Consider the following 22,069-nt stretch of genomic DNA (forward strand, 5'->3'; position numbering starts at 1 on the left):
AAGTATTTTCTTCTTGGCATTTTTGCCAAAAGATTATTTGATATTTTTTGAGCGGGTTTGGGATATATGAATGCCTCTTATACTAGAATACTTTGATGAGGCACGCCCGCTTTACTATGAAATTCCATCAATTTGGCATGTGATAGTGGGGTAAGGTTTGGAAATCGTTATGAATATCCCATACGACGCACCCCTCTTTTTTCACGATAAAGTAAATATTATGCAGGCTCTGTCAAATTTTCTTATCTAAAAAAAAAGAGTGAATGTGGAAAAGATAGCTTGCACTAATTCGTTACTGTAACGAAGTGGATGTATTTGTTCACAAATATTCGCATCGTAGGCAAATTTAAAAGACTCACAGGTCGGAACGATAGCTCCATTTTCTTGAGTGTAAATGTGCGCAATTTTTAATTCTTGCCAACTATGTATCGAAGAAACTGACTTTTGCGATATTCTCAAGGTTAAATGTGAGAAGTGACGTCACATGTACGTCACAACGTGGTTTGACCAATGGGAGGCGACATTGAAGGGATTTAGACTCCGGTATTCCACCTAGTCGATCCAGTCTGTCAAGAGTCTGGCACTTGTTAAAATCATTTCAATATTCATTCTCTTCATCGCAAAAAAATTGCTTTTTCATTCGAAGTTAATCAATCATTCAATATGAAGTACATTCTTGTCACAGGGGGTGTAATCAGTGGGGTTGGAAAAGGTGTTATTGCCAGTTCGTTCGGTACTATTCTTAAAAATTGTGGGATACACGTTACTTCAATTAAAATCGATCCCTATATAAATATAGATGCTGGTACTTTTTCACCTTATGAACATGGTAAGACATGGTAATTCTCAGAATGATTTCAATTGAAATTCTTATGAAAGATTTTGGGGTGGGATTCTGCGCATTTGTCATTCAATATTTGGTCGGGAAATGTGAGAATCTGGTGAGCACGCGGCATTCTTTCGCTCTCGGCCATTTTGTACTTTATTGATGCGCGCGATGCGCGCCGTTTTTTTCCCGCGTGGGTTAATCCAACTCAAATATTCCACCTCAAACAATTTTATTTTCCAATTTTTTAATATTATTGCAACAGTCACTTATATCTATTGAATAATTTGTGAATAATTAAAAATTTTATTGTAATTTCAATTACAGGTGAAGTTTATGTTCTTGATGATGGAGGTGAAGTTGATCTCGACCTTGGTAACTACGAGCGTTTTTTAGATGTAACACTACACAGAGATAATAATATTACTACTGGGAAGATCTATCAACACATTATAACAAAAGAGAGGCGAGGGGATTATTTAGGAAAGACTGTTCAAGTTGTGCCGCACATCACTGATGCCATTCAAGAATGGGTCGAAAAAGTATCTAACAGGCCAGTAACTGAAGATGGGGACAAACCCATGGTTTGCGTGGTTGAACTTGGCGGTACGATTGGTGACATTGAGGGAATGCCCTTCGTCGAGGCTTTTCGCCAATTTCAATTCAGGGTTCAGAAAGAGAATTTCTGCGTTGCTCATGTGTCTTTAGTGCCCCAGCCTCGTTCGTCTGGAGAGCCAAAGACAAAGCCGACACAAGCAAGTGTTCGTGAGCTTCGAGGACTCGGTCTCACCCCTGATCTCATTGTTTGTCGCTCTGAGAATCCAATTGGCGAGGCAGTCAAAGAGAAAATTTCAAATTTCTGTCATGTTGCCCCAGAGCAAGTGATAACAATTCATGATTTATCATCGATATATCGTGTACCCATCCTAATGGAGAGTCAGGGAGTCATTGAGTTTTTGAACGACCGACTCCAATTGAATATCGGGAGTCCCCGTCCCCGTCACTTCATGCGAAAATGGCGCGATTTGGCAGACCGTATAGACCACCTGCGTAAGGAGGTGAATATTTCCCTAGTTGGAAAATACACAAAATTGGAGGATGCATACGCCTCGGTAACGAAGGCCCTGCAGCACGCCTCGATAGAAGTTGGTTATAAGCTTCAATTGACGTACATCGAAGCTGCCAGCTTAGAGCCACAGACAAAGCAAGAGGACCCAGTGTTGTATCACGAGGCCTGGCAGAAGCTCTGCAAGAGTGATGGAGTGATCGTCCCTGGGGGCTTCGGCAAGAGAGGCATCGAGGGAAAAATCGAAGCCTGCAAGTGGTGCAGAACAAATAAAAAGCCCATGTTGGGAATTTGCTTAGGTCTACAGGTGGCAGTTATCGAGTTTGCCCGCAATGTTCTCGCCTTGGCCGATGCAAACAGCACGGAAATCAATCCCAAGACAAATCATCCAGTGGTGATCGATATGCCTGAGCACAACTCTGGGGAGATGGGTGGCACCATGAGGCTGGGTAAGAGGACAACCAGCTTTAAGTCTGATACGTGTGTTGTTAAGAGGCTTTATGGAAATGTCGATGGCATTGAGGAGAGGCATCGACACAGGTACGAGGTCAATCCTCAGTACGTTAATGATTTTGAAGCTGCGGGACTCAAATTTGTCGGTCACGATGACGAGGGTCAGAGGATGGAAATCATCGAGCTAGAAGGGCATCCCTACTACGTTGCTACACAGTATCATCCTGAGTATCTCTCCAGGCCTCTCAAACCTTCTCCTCCATTCCTGGGATTCATCCTGGCTAGTGTTGGTAAACTCAAGTCTTATCTTGCTAGAGGGTGCAGACTCTCTCCTAGACAGATGAGTGATAATGACTCGGATGATGAGATACTCGCTCATGTAATGGCCAATACATACGCAAAATCCAAAACCAACAGCAATGGACTCCAGACCAATGGCCATAAGGAGGATTAAACTCCAGACACATGCAGCAGTATCGAGGATGCGGGCTAGATAGTTAGGTTTAATATTTTTTTTAAATAATCATTATTTCTCGGGTGCCATTTAATTTTTTCATTATACTTATTTCATCATTATCTTGTACCGGGGAGATTTCTTTTACAATTTCAACAAGATTTTCATATGGACAAAAGTTCGAGAGGTACAAGGGCTTGAAGAGCTGTGGCAACAATTTCGTATGATGTATTTTTTGTACTGGGATCATGATTTTATAAGAGACACCAGGGATATTTTATGGGTCATATATTTTTCAGCAGCACTTCAATCTAGTCTAGAGTAATGTAAATTTTTTTTTTTAATTTTACAAAATGTCTCGAAACTTATGGGTCGAATTAAATATAATTTCTTATTCTTTGCTTGGTTAGAATAAAAAGTAGACAATAATCTTGAATTGACCGGAAATTTTACTGTACTGATGTAAAACCATCATTATTTATTTTGATATATTTTTTTTCAATCGCAGACTCGAAGATATCATATATCATTGTAGGGAAGTTGGTTGTCCGGTGATGCATTTAATTGCATGATTACTCGTTGATTATTTCATTTCCGTGAAATCCAGATTTGTCAAAGATCGGAAAACGTGGAACATGTGAAAGGCGTCTTGCAGTACAAAATTACTGGTTTATTACATTTTTTTTGTATCATTATAAATAATTATAAATATTGTTTATATACAATTCATTTGCATAGTTTCTTCTGCATTAATAATTTCATTTGATAATTTCAATATTCATTATTACTGAGTTATATTTGAGTGGAAAATTCCTATGACAAATAAAAATAAAAATATATAATGAATTAAAAAGTAAATTTAATTTAAATAAGAGATTGAAAGAATTTTGTTGGACGGTGAAAATTACAATACTGAGAAAATTAAATTAAAAAAAAAATAAAAAATAACAGTCTAGCACTCATTTGCAACATATGAAATAATGAAACTGAAAAATAGAGATTATCCTCTCACCGTTAAGGTGCACCATTACATTGTCATCGTTGAAGTATTTTCTATGGCATTTCGGCGTTTACTTTTACTTAAAAATAACAAATTCATGCATATTTATTTTAAATTTCTTGCTCCTACTAATTCTACTCACACCAGTCTTATCAAACAATGATAAAATAAAAAAAAAAATTGAGTCCGGAAATTTTACAACTATGAGTATATTAATTAGTTCATCAAATAATTTCATTAGTGGAGTGATAAATCGCAATAAATTCATTTCTAGGATCTAATTGAAATTGTGCAATTTATCACATCACTGAATGATTTTTGTGAAAATAAAATTATGGAATTCACATTGAGCTAATGATAAAACTTTGGTTCTAATTAGTCACCAAATCATGGAGTATATTACTCTACACCGTGCAAGTCTCTTTCTTTCAGAAAAAAATACAACAAAAAATTGATACATTAGTGATTGCCTCAATTGAAAACAACTACTATTTTTTCACCTTATGTACTTTTACTATCCCCGCCAAATAAGTTTCACTTCAAAATTGTTGCATTTTTTCCTCTAACCAAAAAAAAAAAAAAAAAACCTAATCTCTATTCAGACAAGTCTCTGAGAAATCTCAGATGAACCATTCTTTCTTCTTTTGCACTTGATGCCCAGTTGTGGAATGAACAACAGCAGAGTCAGGATCAAGAGCCATTTCAGCCCCTTTATCCTCCTGTGTCAGGTACTCTCCTTTGTGTCTGGACATGTACCGACCAATTAAAATAGTCATAATAATGAGAGCAATAATTATGACTGACAGGACACTTCCCAGAATAGCAGTGTCAGTCTCATTGTAGGCAGCACGTACTTTCTCTTCATCGACAACCGGTGGGGGCCGAGTTTCCACGATATTGGGAGGATGAGTGATGGGCTCAACACCACAAAAATCTTCGTTGACTGATCCTCCAAATGACCTAATGTTGGTAGGTCCATCCTGTTGAAACAGCAGCTTTAGAGGGTAAATGTCGTCGAATTCTACTCGTGAAATGCAACCCCCAAAGCCCTCACTCATGGACTCATTTTTTCCAATGTACATATACTGAATATTATTGAACTGAGCGTCGGCTGATGCCTTTATATCGAAATCAAATTCTTTGGGCTCGTAATTGTCAACCTGAAGGACCATCGTTGCTCCACCATTTTTTCTACTGACTCGCAGATCGTGGTATTGTCCTAGGCCAAAGTTTTTTGATGGGAATAGTACCTCTTGGCGTTCAAAACCAAAGTCGAAGACCACTCGCAAGTATCCACTGCGAGAGATCATTATAGTCATATATTCACCGGAGATGTTTGAAAAGAGACCTAGGAGAAAACCATGTGGATTTGTCGTTGTAAAACCTATTCGAATTTTTTCCGATATTGTGGAACGCCAAGTGCCCATAAAATCATATTTTATCATAGAGTCGGGACGGAGGTTAACGCCGATTTCATCCGCACAAATAGGTCCTTTAAATGAAGTCCATCGGCAATCACAGCTATAACCATCATACCTCTCGTAACAGGTGCCATTATTGAGACATGGATTACTCTCACATCTTCCGATGCAGCCCTCACTTATCCCATAAGTTGGAAGTCTTCCAGGTCTCCTTAAATCTTGGAGTTTACCATTTAACAGTAATGCTCTGATGCATCCAACGAATCCATCTCGGTATTTAGTCGTCGCACCGAGAACCAAGTCAGACGTTAGATGTAGAGCACGAACTGGGCCTGGAGGTTCCCTGATCTCGTTCTTGATAGCCCCGTCCAGGACAATCCTTGCCTCCTTACGATTCCTCTCTACAGATACTGAATGCCAGTTGTTGTCTGCCAGCATCGAGGATGTCTGTACACTCACAGTCAATGGTCCATCACCTGCCTGATATTGGAATTGTATCTGATTTCCATTGGTGATGGATATCTTAATGCTGTCAGTGGGGCCTGTACTATGAATTATCACAGCGTCGGATATCGTTGTTTTAAATTCAAAGTAAATATCTCCACTGTGTCCCATATCGAAGGTAGGCAGATTTATCGTTGCGTCGGATATGCGAAATGTCACGACGTTTTTGAATAAGTCTGCAAATTAAAATGTCCAACATCAATTAATTCACTAAATTTTTATTTAATTTGCATGTTGTGTGTGGTGAAAAAAAAAGGCTCTCGATTGAATAATTTCACCTAATTTTTTTTATACCTAAAATAGTTCGAGCCCTTGGAATTTCAGAGGTCCTTCTTCTACCCAGATATTCCCAAGGTAATTCGGTCGCTCATAACGTTGATAAGAAAGAATGTAAAAATAGGGCATGCCGTGCAAATGATGAAGCGTAAATAGGATGAATAGAACAAGAAAAACGTTATTCTTACCATCTCCTTCACAAATAAGGGGGCCAAGAGTATATTGACCCTCTTTCTCGTCCAATGGTGTACCAGTATCGCCAAGTCGTAATTGTCGTACAGGAAGATATTCTTTTTCCGTGATATCGCCGCCATCCTCAAGCCACCCCTCTAATCCAGAATCACAATTACACCATTTTGTCGGATCAGCGCAATTTCCCAGCACGCCGCATTCACATTTCCGTGAACCTGGCAGTGCGCCACCCCAGTAATCCATTTTTTGATTGTTTCTACTGACCCACCAGGAACTGGGCTCAAATGAGGACATCTGAGGAACTGATTTCAATAATGTCAGAATGGGGATTATATAATAATGGCACAACAAAATCTAGACAACAATAGGATTGTATTTTATTTTTTGTTGTTGTTGTTGTTGTTGTTGTTGTTTTTTTTTTGCAATATTCTTTACCTGGACTGTTAAAAAGTTTTGAATGTTTGCAAGAGTAATTGATCCATTGTCTACAACTACTGGACCTGTTGAGGACAGCTTCAATTTGATCAAGATCGGCGTCATAATTGATATCTTGAACGAAACTACCAGGCTCCTCGAAGCCATCAACTGGCGTTGGTAATTCATTGCTGTGTCGAATTAAAGTCATTACTCGGCCGTCCGGATGGAATTCGCAGGTAACTGGAAATGGCTCCAATGGTCCACTACCATCAACATCTATTTTTATTGCTGCTTTCTGATCAACGGTATTAGTGTTTCTGTATGCCTCACATGAGAGAGGATGTAGAGCTAAAAAAATGCCGTTAAAATATAAAAATCAAAGCCCTGAATATATAAATTATGATGATTGTCTTACTCACACGTATGGCAGACAGCTCCAGCATAGCCGGTATTACTGCAATCACACAAGAATTCATCGGAATTTTGTCTGCAAATCCCTCCATGTTTACAAGGATTGGGATTGCAGCGATCAAGCATTTGACAGGCATCAAAAACAATTTCATTCTTGCAGCAAAAATCATCATCCTTCCAGTCACTAGGAGCCTTGACATTTCCATCGATACTGATCTGTCTCATACACCCAACAAAGCCCACATTAGGGCCCATCCCCGAAATCCCACCCCCAATCAAATAAACCGGTCCAGTGCTCATCTCCAGGACCCTCTTTGTCCTCATCGGCCTTCTATCAACATTCAAAACAATACTGTTCTTCCCAACAGTCAGAATAACCTGATGCCATTTGCCATCATCAAGTCTCTCCTCAAAATTATCGAGAATAGCAATGGGATTGCCTTTTGTTTGGATCTCAATTTTAATCTTACCGTCCTCGAGAAACATTTTTATATAGCCTGGAGTAGTGAACTGGTGAAAAAGGAGCATTCCTTTGGCCTCGTACGTTCTAAAAGCCAGGGACACATTAAGGGATAGAGCGCTTTCATAGCCCTTGATTCTGACATAGGTCCTTGGTTTTAAGAATGTTACGGGAATGATTTGAGGCTGAGGACAATTGTAGATGGTATTAATCCGATGATATTTCAGGTTTTCCCCAGTTGCCTCGGCATCCTTGAGTTCTCTGAATACATTGGTTTTATTCAAGTGAAGATTCTCAATGCAGCCTGAGAAATTTTGAGTGACAACGAGTCCTTGTTGTATATTCGGCACCCCCCCTATATAGAAGGCTCTATTGAGATCCAATCGATGGAACTTGCCCTTTATTCGACCATTCACTATCACCCTATCCACCGAAAATGCTATGTTTTTTCTATTCCTCGAAATAAGTACATCGTGCCACATGTTGTCGTCGAGGAGGCTACCAATGGAGAGGCTTGTTGTTAGTCCTGAGCCTAGATCCATGTTCAATAGCATTCTATTGTCACGTAATTGAACTGCTATGAAATCCCCCTGGCTACCTCGTGAGTATAGGAGCACACCGTCGGCATTGTTAGTCTTGAAGCGAAAACGTATTGAGTGACGATCACTTTCTATTGGCTCACGTAGGAGGTCCAGGCTGACAAGGGAGGTGCCATGAAATGATATTACATCAGCATCTGTAGATGCGAATGTTACGGTAATTGGAAAAATTTATTATCACACTTATGAAACACCAGTTGTGCATCACCAAACACTATGGGTTAGATGGAAAGAAAAAGATAAAAAAAAAAAAACAGACATTGATGCAGGGGTATTGTTACTTACTGTATTCACAACCATAAAGCTCCACACGCATAGATATTCTATCCTGCCACCGTGTCGGATTTATTCGGATCCATTGGGCTATAATAGGCACTTCGAATTTGTTTAGCTTTATCGATTCAGCATCTGTATTTCCTTTGAACATCTGGTTGTAAAAAGCAAATACATATCAAACTCCTCGTTTTTTATAATGATTCATTAATTATACTACAATGTTCATTCATTCTGACCTGTTTTCTGTTATATCATTATTAACTCATGATAATTCCATAAAAATTAATGAGAATACTGGGGTCGCTTAATGGGTCACTTTAGATTTTTTTTTTTTATGAATGTTTTATTTATTTGCTATTTGTTTGTTACTCTACCCATTCTGTTATTTTCCAGACGTATCACAGTTGAAACCACAATAAATAGTTGAGTAAGAAAGTCATGAAACCAGATGAGTGCATATATGTATATATAATAATAATTTTGCATGAACTATATTGGAATATTAATTCGATAGCCAAGCGGTAAATAGCTTTAAGTAGGTGATGATTTCAATGCGCCTGTTATCAATGAAAATTGGAATTTTAAATGAGATATTTTCAATAGACTCGATAAAAATACTTGGTTGACTTATTGAATTATTGATTATTATCCCCTGTGTGGGGGATAAATTTACTTCTTCTCCCCAATGAACATTGACGAGCTAATTAAAGCATCCAATTTCAACAAGTACCTCTTCAATACCGTCCTGACTCTCATAACTAGTCCAGGCGTTGCCATCGTCTGAATATTCTACAATATATTCAGTAACGAATTCATTTGTACTCGCACGTCCACGAGTTGCAATACTCCTTATTTCACATCTCTCCCCCAAGTCCACAGTAAGATGCTGATTGTAAGAATTATCTTCTGGTGTCCAAGCACTATACCCTAGAAATACCCAGTACCCAATATCCAAGTGTGAGGAAGAGATGAAAAAGTTTATATGTATGGAGTGGTTAGATGGAAAAGAAATTAAATCAAAATACTGTTCCAAAATTAACAAGTTAATAATCAGCTAATCAGAATAAATTGAATAATTTAAATGAGTATAGGGAAAAGAAAGGTCAAAATAAGGTGAATTAGCTAATGAGTGAGCCAAATTGAAAAAAAAAAAAAAAAAAGATCGCCCAACTTTTTCATCATCCCTCCATATTTCTCCATTATTTCTCCATATCAACTTTTCAAATTCATAAGTAAAATAAATAAAAGTCGAATTTCTATGGATAGAGGAATGCAAGCAGGAATATACGCAAAATACAATCATGCACTACTCATTCCACGTGACAATGCTATGGAATTTGTTAGTCATACTTTAGTCATATAATTCCCCAGAAATTCCCGAGATACATTCACTCATGCCCGCTCCCGTTGATCGTGGAAAAACAGATGGTGAAAATGTTGTCCACATTATTTATTATATAACTCCAATAGTCCTTGTGAATCCTCATTAAAATTCTCATCAGTGCTCATCAGCGAATAAGATAAATCAATTGGTGATTGAATAAAAGGACTTTGGATACCAATAGTTTACCTTGGGGTATCCTCCTTCTTCCTTGACGTCGACATAGTCAAGATCATTGGTCCCATAGTTGATCGAATACTCCGTAACGTATTCTCCGTTGTTATTACGTCCCTGGGTCGCAATAGCTACGACGTTCATTAACTGACCCAGGTCGATAATCAGATATTGATAGCTATGAGAGCTGGCCGATGTCCATGCTTTCTCGCCTAGGCGACAACAATGTTACTTACTCATGCATGCAACTCAGATGTAATAGCTCATCCTTTTGTATTTAATTGTTTATTGGCATTTTGGAATTTTTTAATTATTGATTCGAGATTTGATATGGAAGTGGTGATATTCAGTAGCACAGTAGTTTGTCAAAATTTTGGCAAAAATGTTTGTGTATTGAAGAATTCAGTAGTAAAAGCAGTAGTAACTCTGGGGGTAATAAATTGTATCAAGTTTTCACTGTAATTTTTATGATTAATTAAAAAATTTATCTCCCCATATTATATCCAATATTTGCTGAAGCATGTGATTTTTACTATTTCCCTACTGAATATATATACCCTTCAGATTTAAAAATATCAAAATCAATCAATGTCTTTTAGAAAGAGCCTTTGAAAAATGTATAAATCAACACAATAGCCTACACTCAACGAAAAGCACAGGGCAAATATGTAAATGCACCAGAGGATCGGAGCTAATGAAGGAGGTTCTTTATCAAAGCCCTTCAACGAAGCCCACTAATTACATTTTTTTCACATTACAAGTATCCGTTTTATTTGCCCACTGACCATCTTGCGTACAATCGTTTGAACTTCAAATCAATCACCTAATTTATCACAAAGATATTCTAAACATTAACTTCCATGAATAATCATCAATTAAATGGTCTGCATTATATCTGGCCTATGGCCTTTCACTTTTTTTAAAATAATTCTTGCAGTACTCATCATCCTCCGCATGCAGCGGAATAGCACTCTTGACCAAATCCTCGAATTTCAACTTAACGAAATGATTATTCGCGTGATTTATCTCATTTCTCATTTCCAAAGCAACTGCAACGCAATGGTCGCAGTCAATCAAAGTTTCTTCAAAAATCCAATTCTCTTTAATTTCTCCTTTATAAAGAATGGTGTCGCTAACGACATCCTTGTCATTTAAATCTGATTGAGTTTGAAAATCCAATTTCTTTAAATCTACAGTTAATCCAATACTGAGAGCTTTGACGTAAGATTCTTTAAGAGCCCAGTGTCGGCAGAACATGGCTATTTGTTTAGATTCTGGGGTAGACATAGTTCCCTTGATCTCCTTCCACTCTGATGGGGAGAAATTTCGGGACATTATTCGAAAGAATTCGGGGAGTGACTTGCCCCCGGAGTATTCTACCTTCATAACATCTACTCCGATTCTACAAGCTTCCATTTCACCAGCTAGAACTGTGTAATTGCCTTGGTGGGAGATGTTGAAACTCACGGAAGTCATTGGATTTTTCAAAAATGGTCTTCCTGTAATTTCGTCTCTCGCCAGCTCGATTTTGTCGAAAGGTATATTGGTGGAGTCAGCGATGAACTTCCGCATGAGGAGGCGACCAATTAATGAGGCCCTTAATTCCTTCCGGAAGACAAATTTACCTAGTCTCTCCTTCTCTTCCAATTGTACACAGGAAATGGCGAGTTTCAACTCTTTGTCCGACGGGGACCACTCCCCCCAATTGAAGGCCCATCTCACACTTGTCTTTGTCATTTTCTTAATCACTCTACGTGCTTTTTATCATCAAATTATTTTTTTTTTATCTATTTAATTGAGCGTTTCACTAACGGCGTTTGGTTATGCATAGTGTAATGATTTAGTTCGAGACAATTTAAATACACTCTATTTAATCATACGATCCACACTGCTGATGGAATTTTCACAACGCTTAGGAGAATATTTAATTGTTTTAATAAATTTTATTAGTTGAGTGATTGGGATTGGTCGTTGATAATTCCTAGAATCACTCGGTAATGTTTTCCTTCCTGGGATTACTTAACAGTCACCTGAAGCAAACAGATGATCTGACTCATTCTCTGAATATCGTTCAATCAATTTTCAATTGTAAGTTTTCTGCGAAACGTTTTTTAGTTCCCGATTGAGTTAAAAAATTGTATACATTCACGCTACTTTTCACTCTCTCCTCTGATTGTATGAGCAAGTCAGTGGGTCAATGATTGTACATCTAGAGCGGACAATTGTACGTGGCTGAATGAATTGACGACAGTGCTTGACATTTCTCACAAGTACAATGAGAATGCCAAATCAATATAGGTTTCTCTATCTAGTTTATCGAAGGGCGAGCAGTTAAACTATCGAGTAATCTTTCTACTGCAAGATACATTCATGAATTGAAATAAGTCCATTGGCTATGAAACATGTACACACCGTTCAATCGGGCATCTTTCGGTTCTCTATCCGGCATGTAGGACGTTGCCTTCAACTGGGCCTTTTGCAGTAGTGGTTGATTACATTCATAATCATCTGAAAATATATCCTAAATAAGTATAAAAATAATCACGAATGAAGAATACGGGATGTTTGAATAGTTATCAGACATGCAAGGTAACTATGACGATGAAACACTGTGTGATCTATAAAATGTAATAACTCATGCGAGGCCCGTATTTCTCATTCTAAGAGTGTATTCGCGTGGATGACAAGTCGTTTTTTTAATGCGAGGTAATAGATTTTTTTTTACACGCGAAATTTAGTAGGTGAAAAATATAGCCATGAATCAAAAAAGGAAATATACTCCAATCGCAAAAAAAAACTCAACAATTTCGTATTTTTCCTATATTGATGACGTCGTTTTGCCATTAAATGCAGTAGCAGAGAAGCCGGTGGAGTTCAATCTCCTAATTCAATATAATCGAATCAAATCATTCTAAGCAAGTTGCCCGCTAAGAAAATATGTCAGGTGAAAAACAAAAGTTGAAAAGAAATCCGTTAATGATATTCATCAGCGTAAACAAATTGTTATCAGGCAAGAATTGGTATGGAAACTCAATGTGGAGATTTGGCCCCCTTAAATGGCACAGATAATTTTTTTCTCTAGCGCACAATTTCTAACCCATTAACAACAATTCAATTTTGATTTTACGTTTAAAATAGTAAGACTCACTGAGTGGTGAGCTTGGTCCTGTGACCTCACTTCGTAACACTCATCATATATAGGGATTCATGAAAAAATGTTATTGTTATAAATTGTTATTAGGAAATATTATCTGTACTTACAGGAGGCTACCGGCACGGCGATAGTCAAGAGAAAAAATCCGAGGCCCAAAATTTTGTTCATTGTAACATGTCTTAACGTTTTTCACTGTATCTTAACTGAATCAAAGAGCTACTGAGAGTAAGGGGAAGCTGTTCTCATCTGGAGGGAAGCTAGTCCGACAGTGTGACGCTCGAGGAGTGAAGTACGAGATGTGAAGCTCGAGGAGCTGGTCGACTGACGGGCATACACCCCAGCAAAGAGGATTGACTAAAGTAGAGACTCAGTTCTGGGGGGTTTGAGTGACCCCAGCGGCATCGTAGTACTGCACCCCAGGAGAGGGAGGGCGCCACACGCAATGGGGGTGTCTACCCGTCAGCCGACTCGGTAACTGCCTCAGTAGCAATCCCGCTGTCAGATAATTAATTTCAGAATGATAATTGATGTTTTTTTTTTACTAAAGGAATTGTGTGAAAAAGAAAAAGTAATTTTTAGCGGATAAACAGGGCTTGGTATTGTACTCTTACCACTGGAAATTCGGAATATTGTGTATTGTATATATATATATATTATATTGTATCATGTAATATATATTTTCATATTGATGCAAGCTCAAAATGGCTAGTCGAATTGGCCGATTCTCTTTAGAAAATATTAATATAATAATAAATTTCATCAACCACTATTTGTTGTCTGATTATATTTATTATAACAAATATATGTAAAAATAAAAAGGTACTTATATAATGGTTACTCCTGGTTGAGGTTTGACCAAATTATTACAAGAAACAGACTTACGGGTTGCTTTTCCCAGAGCTAAATTAGCAACGTAAAATGGAAAAGATGGTATACCATTACAAGCTGCACCATATTTTCCATTGGTATCAATTGCAATGACTCCACCAGTAAATGTTGGGTAATGTTTGACAATTCTTGCTATCACTTTCACAGCTGCTGCCGTTGGGGTTGCACCACGACGCATTTCTTCAACAGCAAGAAAACTAGCACAAAAAAATAGACGTTTTTTTTTTCAACAGTAGTGAAAAATAAATAAATCAATAACTAATAAGAATAAAGACCTCGGTACAAATCGCATCATAATATCGCCATCGCCAGTTGCAGCAGCAGCTCCAACTTGTTGATCCGCGTAGGCACCTGACCCTGGAATGGGTGAGTCCCCAATGCGTCCAGGAATCTTGTACCTGGCCCCATTGGTAGAGGTCCCTGCAGCGATCCTTCCATTAATGTCGACTGCTACTATTCCAATGGTATCATGATTATCTTCTCCACAGATGAGGTTACTTGTGTCATATGATGTACACGATTGCTCTTTTCGAGTGTAAGGGCCACACGACTTTGAAGGATCCGGAGAGACATTCTGAAATTGCCAATTATTTAATAATATTATATAAAGAAAGGAACGAGTCAATAAAAATGTAAAACCCTTGCTAAACGTTCCTCCGACCTTCCAGAAATTTGGTTGACAATTGTTAGCTTTCCATTTCTGCCACATATCAATCGAAGAATTGGTGGTCAGTGATTCCTCCTTGAATCCCATCTTCACAGCAAACTCTTTGGCCTGATCTCCACACAATAGAGTGTGTTTTGTATTTTCCAGTACTTTCCTTGCAACTGATATGGCACTTTTGATTTTCCTTATACCTCCAACTGCTCCAACGTCCATATTTACCCTGAAACCCAACAACACAGTTCTAACGTAAGCCAATTCTCAAACAAATGTAAAAGAAGACACTCAAAAAACTTGCTCTACCCATCCATTATCATAGCATCCAGAGTAGTTTCTCCAGCCTCGTCAGGACTTCCACCATAACCAACTGTAGTCCTGCATTGCATCTCCTCGCACAGACTCCCTGCTGCCTCAATAGCATCGATAGAGCTTTTCTTCTCTTCATTGAGAACTTTCCAGGCTACAATGTATTGTAAATATTTGAATTTCAAATTTCTTTAAACATTTGTATCGATGAAGCCCACTATTATTTTGAATCTTACCAAGGTCCGTTGCATCCTGGTAATCCCAAGTTATTACCACCATAGGACCATTGGGAGTAGTTTGGCTGTTAACGAGATGATGAGAGTAGGTGATGAAACATAAAATTCCTATTGTAATACTCATCATTGAGTTTTCTCCGTAAGTACAGTAGTAATTTGACAGATATGTCTGTGGGAACAAACGATCCGTTCTTAACTGCTCAAGAAATACAACCAGATATCTTGGAAAAGAGAACACCAATAAAAGTGCTGTTATTGCATGACTGATATGAGGACTTTGTATTGTTTGATAAGAAAGCAAGACATGGCCATATATATATATAATTATTATTTGCCATTATATATTCTTTCTGCGTTATAATAAAAAAAAAACAAAAACGCATTTCGAAAGGCAGAAAATAACATTCACCTCGTTGACTGGTCCCTCTGAGAGTGGCAGTGCTACTGAGGCAGTTACCGAGTCGGCTGGCGGGCAGACAGCCCCATTGCGTGTGGCGCACATCTCTCTCTTGGGGTGAGGTACTACGAGGCCGATGGGATCACTCATACCACCCAGAACTGAGCCTCTAATTTGCCGTATGTGTTGCTCATGTCCCTTATAATGTCTGGTTGATCCATCAGAATTGAATTGAATTTAGTTGAATATTCGGTTGTAAAATGGGGGAAAATATTCAGGGTACATTTACTTCTGAGAAAATTTCCAAAATAAGGTGGCGAAGAGAGAATTTTACTGAGGCCAAGTCGTTCATAACTGGCAGTTGGGACAACCCCGTGAGTTAACCTTCAAAATATTTAAAATTCCGACCTTTTTCTTCACCGCTCAAGTTACCCCAATGAAATTACCAAGGTCTTTCAAATGAAACATTTTTTCCACTCTCTCAGAGTTGCCGTATGATCTACAAGTCATTAACAATTAAATGATCATTCAATGATTCTTATATAAACAGATCAACAATATCATCCATTGGACATTCGAGACTTCCGAGGACGACGAGACCTACCCAGTGGTGGACTCCACCTATTCCTTTCATGGGGACGTCACAGAAATTGAAGTAAGCTGCACTGATTTATTGATCAGAGGATGCGAACGGAGAATCATTGTTGTCGGCTAATTGTAACGAATTTTAGTTTATAGACAAAAATGCCTTCGTAGCTTCCTCTTCAATGGGTTCAGTGAAATTGCTGGGGATAAACGAGTCCCCCTACGCTGAATTCAGAGATCTCATGTCCTGGGAGTTGATCCATCGGTTCAGCACTGGAGATAGCGCCGCGTGTACAGCACTGGCCACTTTCAATCAGGACATTGCGACTGTTGGCGAGGATGGGAGGATAAATCTCCTAACAGCCCAGGAAAAAAAGCCTGTGAGGACTATTGAGAATGCTGATAGCTGCTCCTTCGTGTGCATCGATTTTTTGAGACACAATGAAATACTCACGAGTAACAGCAGGGGTCATATGAAACTCTGGGACTTGACAAATGATAGAGATACACCAGCCACCACTTTCATGCTGCCCGATCAACTTAAGGTCATTATCATCATAACCATTTTTTTTTTTTTTTTTTGTAAAAAAACGATAATTATACATTCATGTGAAAAAATGACGATTTCCTCATGTATCTCAGACAGAGGCAACAGATATCGCCCATCATCCAACCCAGAGGCATATCGTGGCAGCAGGTGGTGGCGATGGCAGTTTGAGCGTCTGGGACCTTCGACAGAGTACTTACCCCATTTCCCAACTGCTCGCACACTCTCGAGCTATTGCAGAAGTTATGTTTCATCCAGATAGGCCTGATAATTTATTCACCAGTTCGATAAATGGAGAATTGTGGCATTGGAATGACATCCAAGGATCGAAATTGAAATTAAGTAATTATTCAACTGGATAACGACGGCACTTTATTATCCATTAAAAATATCAAATATCAATTTACGTAATGATTTTAGATGGAGGCGACAACCACTGGTTAACGACCAGAGGAATCGATGGGAAGATGAATGTCTCGGCCCTATGCTCTCCAATGCACAAGCCCATCAACAGCATCGACATCGACAGGTCTACTTTGCTCTTCGGTTGTGATAACGAAGCTATGTACGTCGTCAGAAATATTGCTGTGTAAATATTCTACTTATGTATTTTTTACAATCTAATAATAATAATAATAATAATAATGATAATAACAATAAACGCGAAAATAATGAGAGGTGTAAGTTTTACTGAGGCTTCTCATTCGCGACTATCAGACCCTTCGCTGCGACAAAGCCTGGCTATTGTCGTCTGCGACTTAGAAGACATACTCATCTTTGTCATTGAGTTCCCGGTCCCGGCTGAGAGCAATATATTAGCAAACGTAGAGAGTACAAGCGGCAAAAATATCAATCTCTCCTGTTTGAGCTTAATTTTTTTTCATGAGGAAATAATAATAGCAGGAATAATTCATTTTTTAATAGTTAAAAAAAAAATCAAAGTCCCTGGTAAAATCAATCAATATATAAAAACAACTATTTTAGGGTATAATCCATAATTTTATTTTTATTTTCTCAGATAATAAATATTTACAATAAGGTTGAAAATCAGTTAAATGCTACTAATACGAAGCTGATTCACGACAATGAAGAGTAAGAATTTCGTTTTAATTTTCCCAATGTTGGGATACGATTCAATAAAACATCCAATCATTGTATTATCAATATGACATACGCAAAATAATTGATTGCGTGAGAAAAATTCACCCAATCAATTGGATAATTAGTAAATTTATAATGAAAGTAAGGCGTAATGGCCGTTCAATTTCGCACCAAGTTGTTTTTCAAAATGATTAACATTTATTTTTCCGGCATTTTTAATGAAAAAATTATCAAAAAAGTTAAGGCTCAATGGCATATCACAATTTTCCATAAAAATGATGAAACAAATGCCTAATGATGCGATGAGCTATGTACAAGTGGATTATATCTGACTATTCTACATTTCATATGTAAATTACGTGGGGGTAAATAAATACAATGAGATTATGGTTTCTTTCATGGCCGGTGATTTCATATGATTAATTTTCTGTCGCCGACCAGTCGTCAATCGTAGAGTCAGTGAAAGATGAGGGAATTTAAATGATAATTTAATATTAGCAAAATATCCAAGAATGCGGAGGAGTTGGAAAAATTTCATGAAAACCTTTTTCGCACCTCTGTAAAGCCCACACAAAAAGATGCAGATTTTTTTTTTTACATCCTTCACATATTCCAAGATACACTGATGAAAATAATGAAAAATTTCATGTACAAATGACTAGTAATTTTCAAGAGAGCGTCATTAAAATCTATGTAGGGGAAAAAATTATGAACTTTTCATTCTCAATGCAAATCTGACGAAAAAATATCAATTAATGGCATAATTGTTCTAAAAATTGACAAATTTGCGATTTTTTCCATGCATTTTTCATGAAATAAATAGTGAAAAATGGTAAATTTTAATAAATGTAGCGAAATTTCCAAAGAAAAATATTGAACCTCAAGAAATTTTTGCTCATCTCTTCGGAACTCAATGATCACGTCCCTTTCTATTCTACTCAGAATAACGAAAGATGCTCGTGTTGATGGTCTGGGGCATGCGAAGTGTGCGAAAGAGGGGATTAGCCCGATAATAATTATTGGGAGGGGGAAAGATTGGCCACTGTGCACTTTTCACCAGTGAGTTCCTCTTGAGTAAGCCATAGGGTTTCTTATAGATCTCGCGTCTCTCATTCTCGGCGAGCGATGGCACGGAGTTCTTGAACTCGTCGAGGTCCTCGTCCCGAGGTAAGGGTCGGTGCTCGTCCTCGGGCACCGGACGTCCGTCGGGAAAAACTCGAATGACCATCGGCCCCACCAGGTATGGGCCACCGCTGTCCTCAGAATCCTCTCCAAGACAATTATGCTCACTTCCACTCGCAACTGCATGCAAAAGAGGCAAGCCACACTTATAAATACCTATCAAGAGGTCTTTTCCATTATTTCGGTCAAGGGAGCGTCTAAAAGTCAGAGGAAATAGTTCCATTCAAGGAAGCTGCCTGCCATCGAGGTCAATCAGTTGTCAATGACAATGCGAGACTAAAAATAATTTGTCGACCCTGAGAATTTTCATGCATCTTTGAAAATCCCAGTTTATTGCACTAATCTATGGCAGTCATCACTTCACTTCTTTCTCTTTCTTTATTTTTTTTTTTATTTTGAGCGACCACATTTATCCATATAATATAGTAAATCATTTATCAATTCAGAATGCATAATTTTTGACGTGTTGAATGTCAACTTACCGAATCAACAATCAACAATCCTCAGACTGCTTTATGAAGAGTGATTTGGGCCAAAGTGAAATTGTGAAAGCTAAAATCTTATAGAAAGAGTCTCTGAGACAAGTGACCTCGTTCGTGACTTGTACGTACGTGGGTTATTGATGATTTTCAGGGAATTTGGTCACGGGAATCGAAGTGAGATTGGCAAATTAATATTTACCTAGAGGCTCGTTGTCGGTGGTGTAATAATTGTCCTGTTTCTCCTGGGGTACGTGAGAAGTTACTCGATTGTCACCGAATACAGCTTTCCAGACTGGAATAAATAAATTATTAGGAATTGTTGATTGGAAAAAAAAAGTTGAGAGAAAAAAAAATCCTCACTCATATCGTCAGCATCTCTTTGATAAGGATCCAGTCTGTCCATTTCATTATCATTCATATTAGCGAGCTGTCTAAGTCCCATGACCATAAGATTTTTATTGCAATCAGGCATAGAAGATTTCTGACAGTAATCCATCACTCGCTTACTGAACAACCGATAGAGATGACTTATCTTGAACAAAATAAATTTCTACAAATTAGATATATTCTTCAGCGAACGTAGCTTGTAGCATTAACTACAAGTATCTTTCACTCTTTCTGATTCAAGCGATGTTTCACAAATTGGTAAATTCAAATGGCGTCCGGTGAAACTCAGTAATGTATAACAGACAGTTACAAATGCGTGTCACATATGTACAGTAGATCTGCAGTCCGTATCACGCACAGTGCGTCGTAACAGTTTTACTCCTTTCTTTTTAGCCTTTATTTTCACAATAGAGACTCAATCGTATTCGATTACGAAAATTCATTGACACATTGTCATAGCATTCAGCATTTTTATTGCTTGCAATAAAATAAAATATTTTCATTTCTCCGTAATTTCTCTGTCAGAGAAATAACAGAATTTTTGTCTTACATCCACAAATTTTGTTATAAATAAATTGATCCTAACATTTCTCTCTTTAGAGATTTTTTACATTTATATATTTATTCATGTGACACTTTGACGCGGCTAATGTACAGGGCATTGTTCTCCTGGGTCCTCAATATTCCCGGAAACTGAGAGAAAGTGACAATTGATTTTTGCACCCATTGTAAATGCCAAAACAAAAATACTTTAAATAATACATATTCACGGCTTTCCATGATTATTATATGATTATTTGTCAACAGTAGGTTTTTATAATTTTTCCCAGATAATTCATAAACTTGCTATACCGTGAACAGAAATTGAAGATCATTTACAAGAGGATATTTAAAAATGGTACAATAAAAACATATGACGAGATACGAGATATTGACTGGTTTCGGTCTATTTGGATGAGAGAGGAGAGCTTGACAGTTTGAACTTGACAGTTGAGTAAGGCAGACTTGTAAAAGCTCAACGAGCGACTCTCTGTTGAGCCTGGTTAACTTTCTGACTGAACATTTCATTCTGAGTTATTGCATTTATTAAAATGGACTCTCTATTCGGTACACAAGGAATGATTTCATTGATTTTTTATACACACCTTCTCATCTCTGGAGAGAAATTCCCACATGGGAATAGCGGAGCTATCTACTCGAACTGCCCAGACAGTAGTCAGGGCGAGAACCATAATCATCTCAATTAGTTTGTGCATTTTTTAAATTGTCACTGATTTTAATCACAAAAATCACTTGTTCACAATCCAATTGTTTAATTTGAGGGAATGCAGAAGTTTGGCAAGATGAAACAAGTGTTTTGGTGAATGGCAACTATTGGAAACGAATGTTGAAGGCGAACTGAGGTGGAACTAGTAGTTTGTTGGGTTTTATGTGCGGATGGGCGACGTTTAGCCATCCTCCCACCACCTGGGCCTCAGGTATCTGCCGCCTGTCGCGACCATCATCGCCATCATCGCGACCTATCTCCGTCATGACGCTCCTAGTAGTAGTCTGTTTATTCCTCAACATCCGCTTCAATATCACAAATTCCACACACCAGAAACATCTGTGAAATTGCTTGTCTCATTAGGAATCCTCCCCTATGTTTTGCCCATAACTTCACAAACCTTACCAATTCAAAAAAACTATCAACCTCACCGAATTAACCACATCCACTTCATGTATCCACGAGATTGTTGTTTTTTAAAAAAAAAAAAAAAAACCATCTGAAGGAATGTTGGATTTTTGGTGAATTCCAGAATACTGCTTGCGCAGGTCAAGTTATTTTGTTTTGTCTTGTCTAGACAACAAAAAAAACTTGTTAGAAGTGAAGTTATGGATGGAGCAATAATTTTCCATTTTTTTTTTGCGCTTCTCTATTATTTTCAGAGATGAAGATTATTAAATTCGCAATTAACTGGACCAGAATGTCTTCCTTTAGACATAAAATAATACGTAATTATCGAGGAAAATTGTGACGCGCTCAGGAGAGTTGTCGTTATTTTATAAAACCAATTTTTATGTAAAATGATAAGTATTGTGGTTATAAAAAATGTAAGAGTTATGTCAGACAATTCATTGAGGTTCCCATAAAAATTCACCGTACAATTGTTGAATTGCATCCTTCATTTTTCTCCTCCTTAGATTCAAATTGGCCGACATGGGCTGGCGCGTATGCGATACCTATCGC

The 22,069-nt window shown here is 37.9% G+C and overlaps 5 protein-coding genes across 8 annotated transcripts; 2 read left to right on the forward strand and 3 right to left on the reverse strand.

Moving 5' to 3' along the window:
• Window positions 1-548: 548 nt before the first annotated feature.
• CTPsyn (CTP synthase) lies at window positions 549-3,528 on the forward strand. Its single transcript, XM_011303661.1, has 2 exons — window positions 549-829; window positions 1,154-3,528. Exons 1-2 carry the CDS (start codon window positions 664-666, stop codon window positions 2,797-2,799), a joined length of 1,812 nt encoding a protein of 603 aa, XP_011301963.1. The 5' UTR covers window positions 549-663; the 3' UTR covers window positions 2,800-3,528.
• Nrx-IV (neurexin-4) lies at window positions 3,449-13,436 on the reverse strand. Of its 2 annotated transcripts, none has more exons than XM_011303660.1 (8): window positions 13,172-13,436; window positions 12,323-12,418; window positions 9,086-9,282; window positions 8,365-8,506; window positions 7,029-8,216; window positions 6,628-6,957; window positions 6,189-6,494; window positions 3,449-5,900 (listed from the first exon to the last, which is right to left on the reverse strand). In XM_011303660.1, exons 1-8 carry the CDS (start codon window positions 13,230-13,232, stop codon window positions 4,420-4,422), a joined length of 3,801 nt encoding a protein of 1,266 aa, XP_011301962.1. In that variant the 5' UTR covers window positions 13,233-13,436; the 3' UTR covers window positions 3,449-4,419. The 2 variants fall into 2 exon arrangements, with proteins under 2 accessions (XP_011301962.1, XP_011301961.1); XM_011303659.1 differs by lacking the exon at window positions 9,086-9,282 and adding an exon at window positions 9,926-10,122.
• A 397-nt stretch (window positions 13,437-13,833) lies between these two features.
• LOC105265883 (N(4)-(Beta-N-acetylglucosaminyl)-L-asparaginase) lies at window positions 13,834-15,608 on the reverse strand. 3 transcript variants are annotated; one of them, XM_011303662.1, is made up of 6 exons: window positions 15,568-15,608; window positions 15,159-15,379; window positions 14,920-15,076; window positions 14,614-14,839; window positions 14,228-14,526; window positions 13,834-14,149 (listed from the first exon to the last, which is right to left on the reverse strand). In XM_011303662.1, exons 2-6 carry the CDS (start codon window positions 15,283-15,285, stop codon window positions 13,888-13,890), a joined length of 1,071 nt encoding a protein of 356 aa, XP_011301964.1. In that variant the 5' UTR covers window positions 15,286-15,379; window positions 15,568-15,608; the 3' UTR covers window positions 13,834-13,887. The 3 variants fall into 3 exon arrangements, with proteins under 3 accessions (XP_011301964.1, XP_011301966.1, XP_011301965.1); XM_011303664.1 differs by having other exon boundaries at window positions 15,159-15,223; window positions 15,568-15,598; XM_011303663.1 differs by having other exon boundaries at window positions 15,159-15,327; window positions 15,568-15,591.
• A 23-nt stretch (window positions 15,609-15,631) lies between these two features.
• On the forward strand, window positions 15,632-18,187 carry Nup43 (Nucleoporin 43kD). Its single transcript, XM_011303665.1, has 5 exons — window positions 15,632-15,929; window positions 16,106-16,210; window positions 16,287-16,685; window positions 16,783-17,029; window positions 17,108-18,187. Exons 1-5 carry the CDS (start codon window positions 15,816-15,818, stop codon window positions 17,278-17,280), a joined length of 1,038 nt encoding a protein of 345 aa, XP_011301967.1. The 5' UTR covers window positions 15,632-15,815; the 3' UTR covers window positions 17,281-18,187.
• Window positions 18,188-18,590: 403 nt separating this feature from the next.
• Reg-5 (Rhythmically expressed gene 5) lies at window positions 18,591-21,869 on the reverse strand. The gene is made up of 4 exons (XM_011303666.1): window positions 20,985-21,869; window positions 19,813-19,984; window positions 19,652-19,744; window positions 18,591-19,090 (listed from the first exon to the last, which is right to left on the reverse strand). The coding sequence occupies exons 1-4, from the start codon at window positions 21,093-21,095 to the stop codon at window positions 18,723-18,725; spliced, it is 744 nt and encodes a 247-aa protein (XP_011301968.1). The 5' UTR covers window positions 21,096-21,869; the 3' UTR covers window positions 18,591-18,722.
• Between the last annotated feature and the right edge of the window lie 200 nt (window positions 21,870-22,069).

The sequence above is a fragment of the Fopius arisanus genome, unplaced genomic scaffold (genome assembly GCF_000806365.1).
Source record: "Fopius arisanus strain USDA-PBARC FA_bdor unplaced genomic scaffold, ASM80636v1 scaffold00033, whole genome shotgun sequence".
Lineage (NCBI taxonomy): Eukaryota > Metazoa > Arthropoda > Insecta > Hymenoptera > Braconidae > Fopius > Fopius arisanus.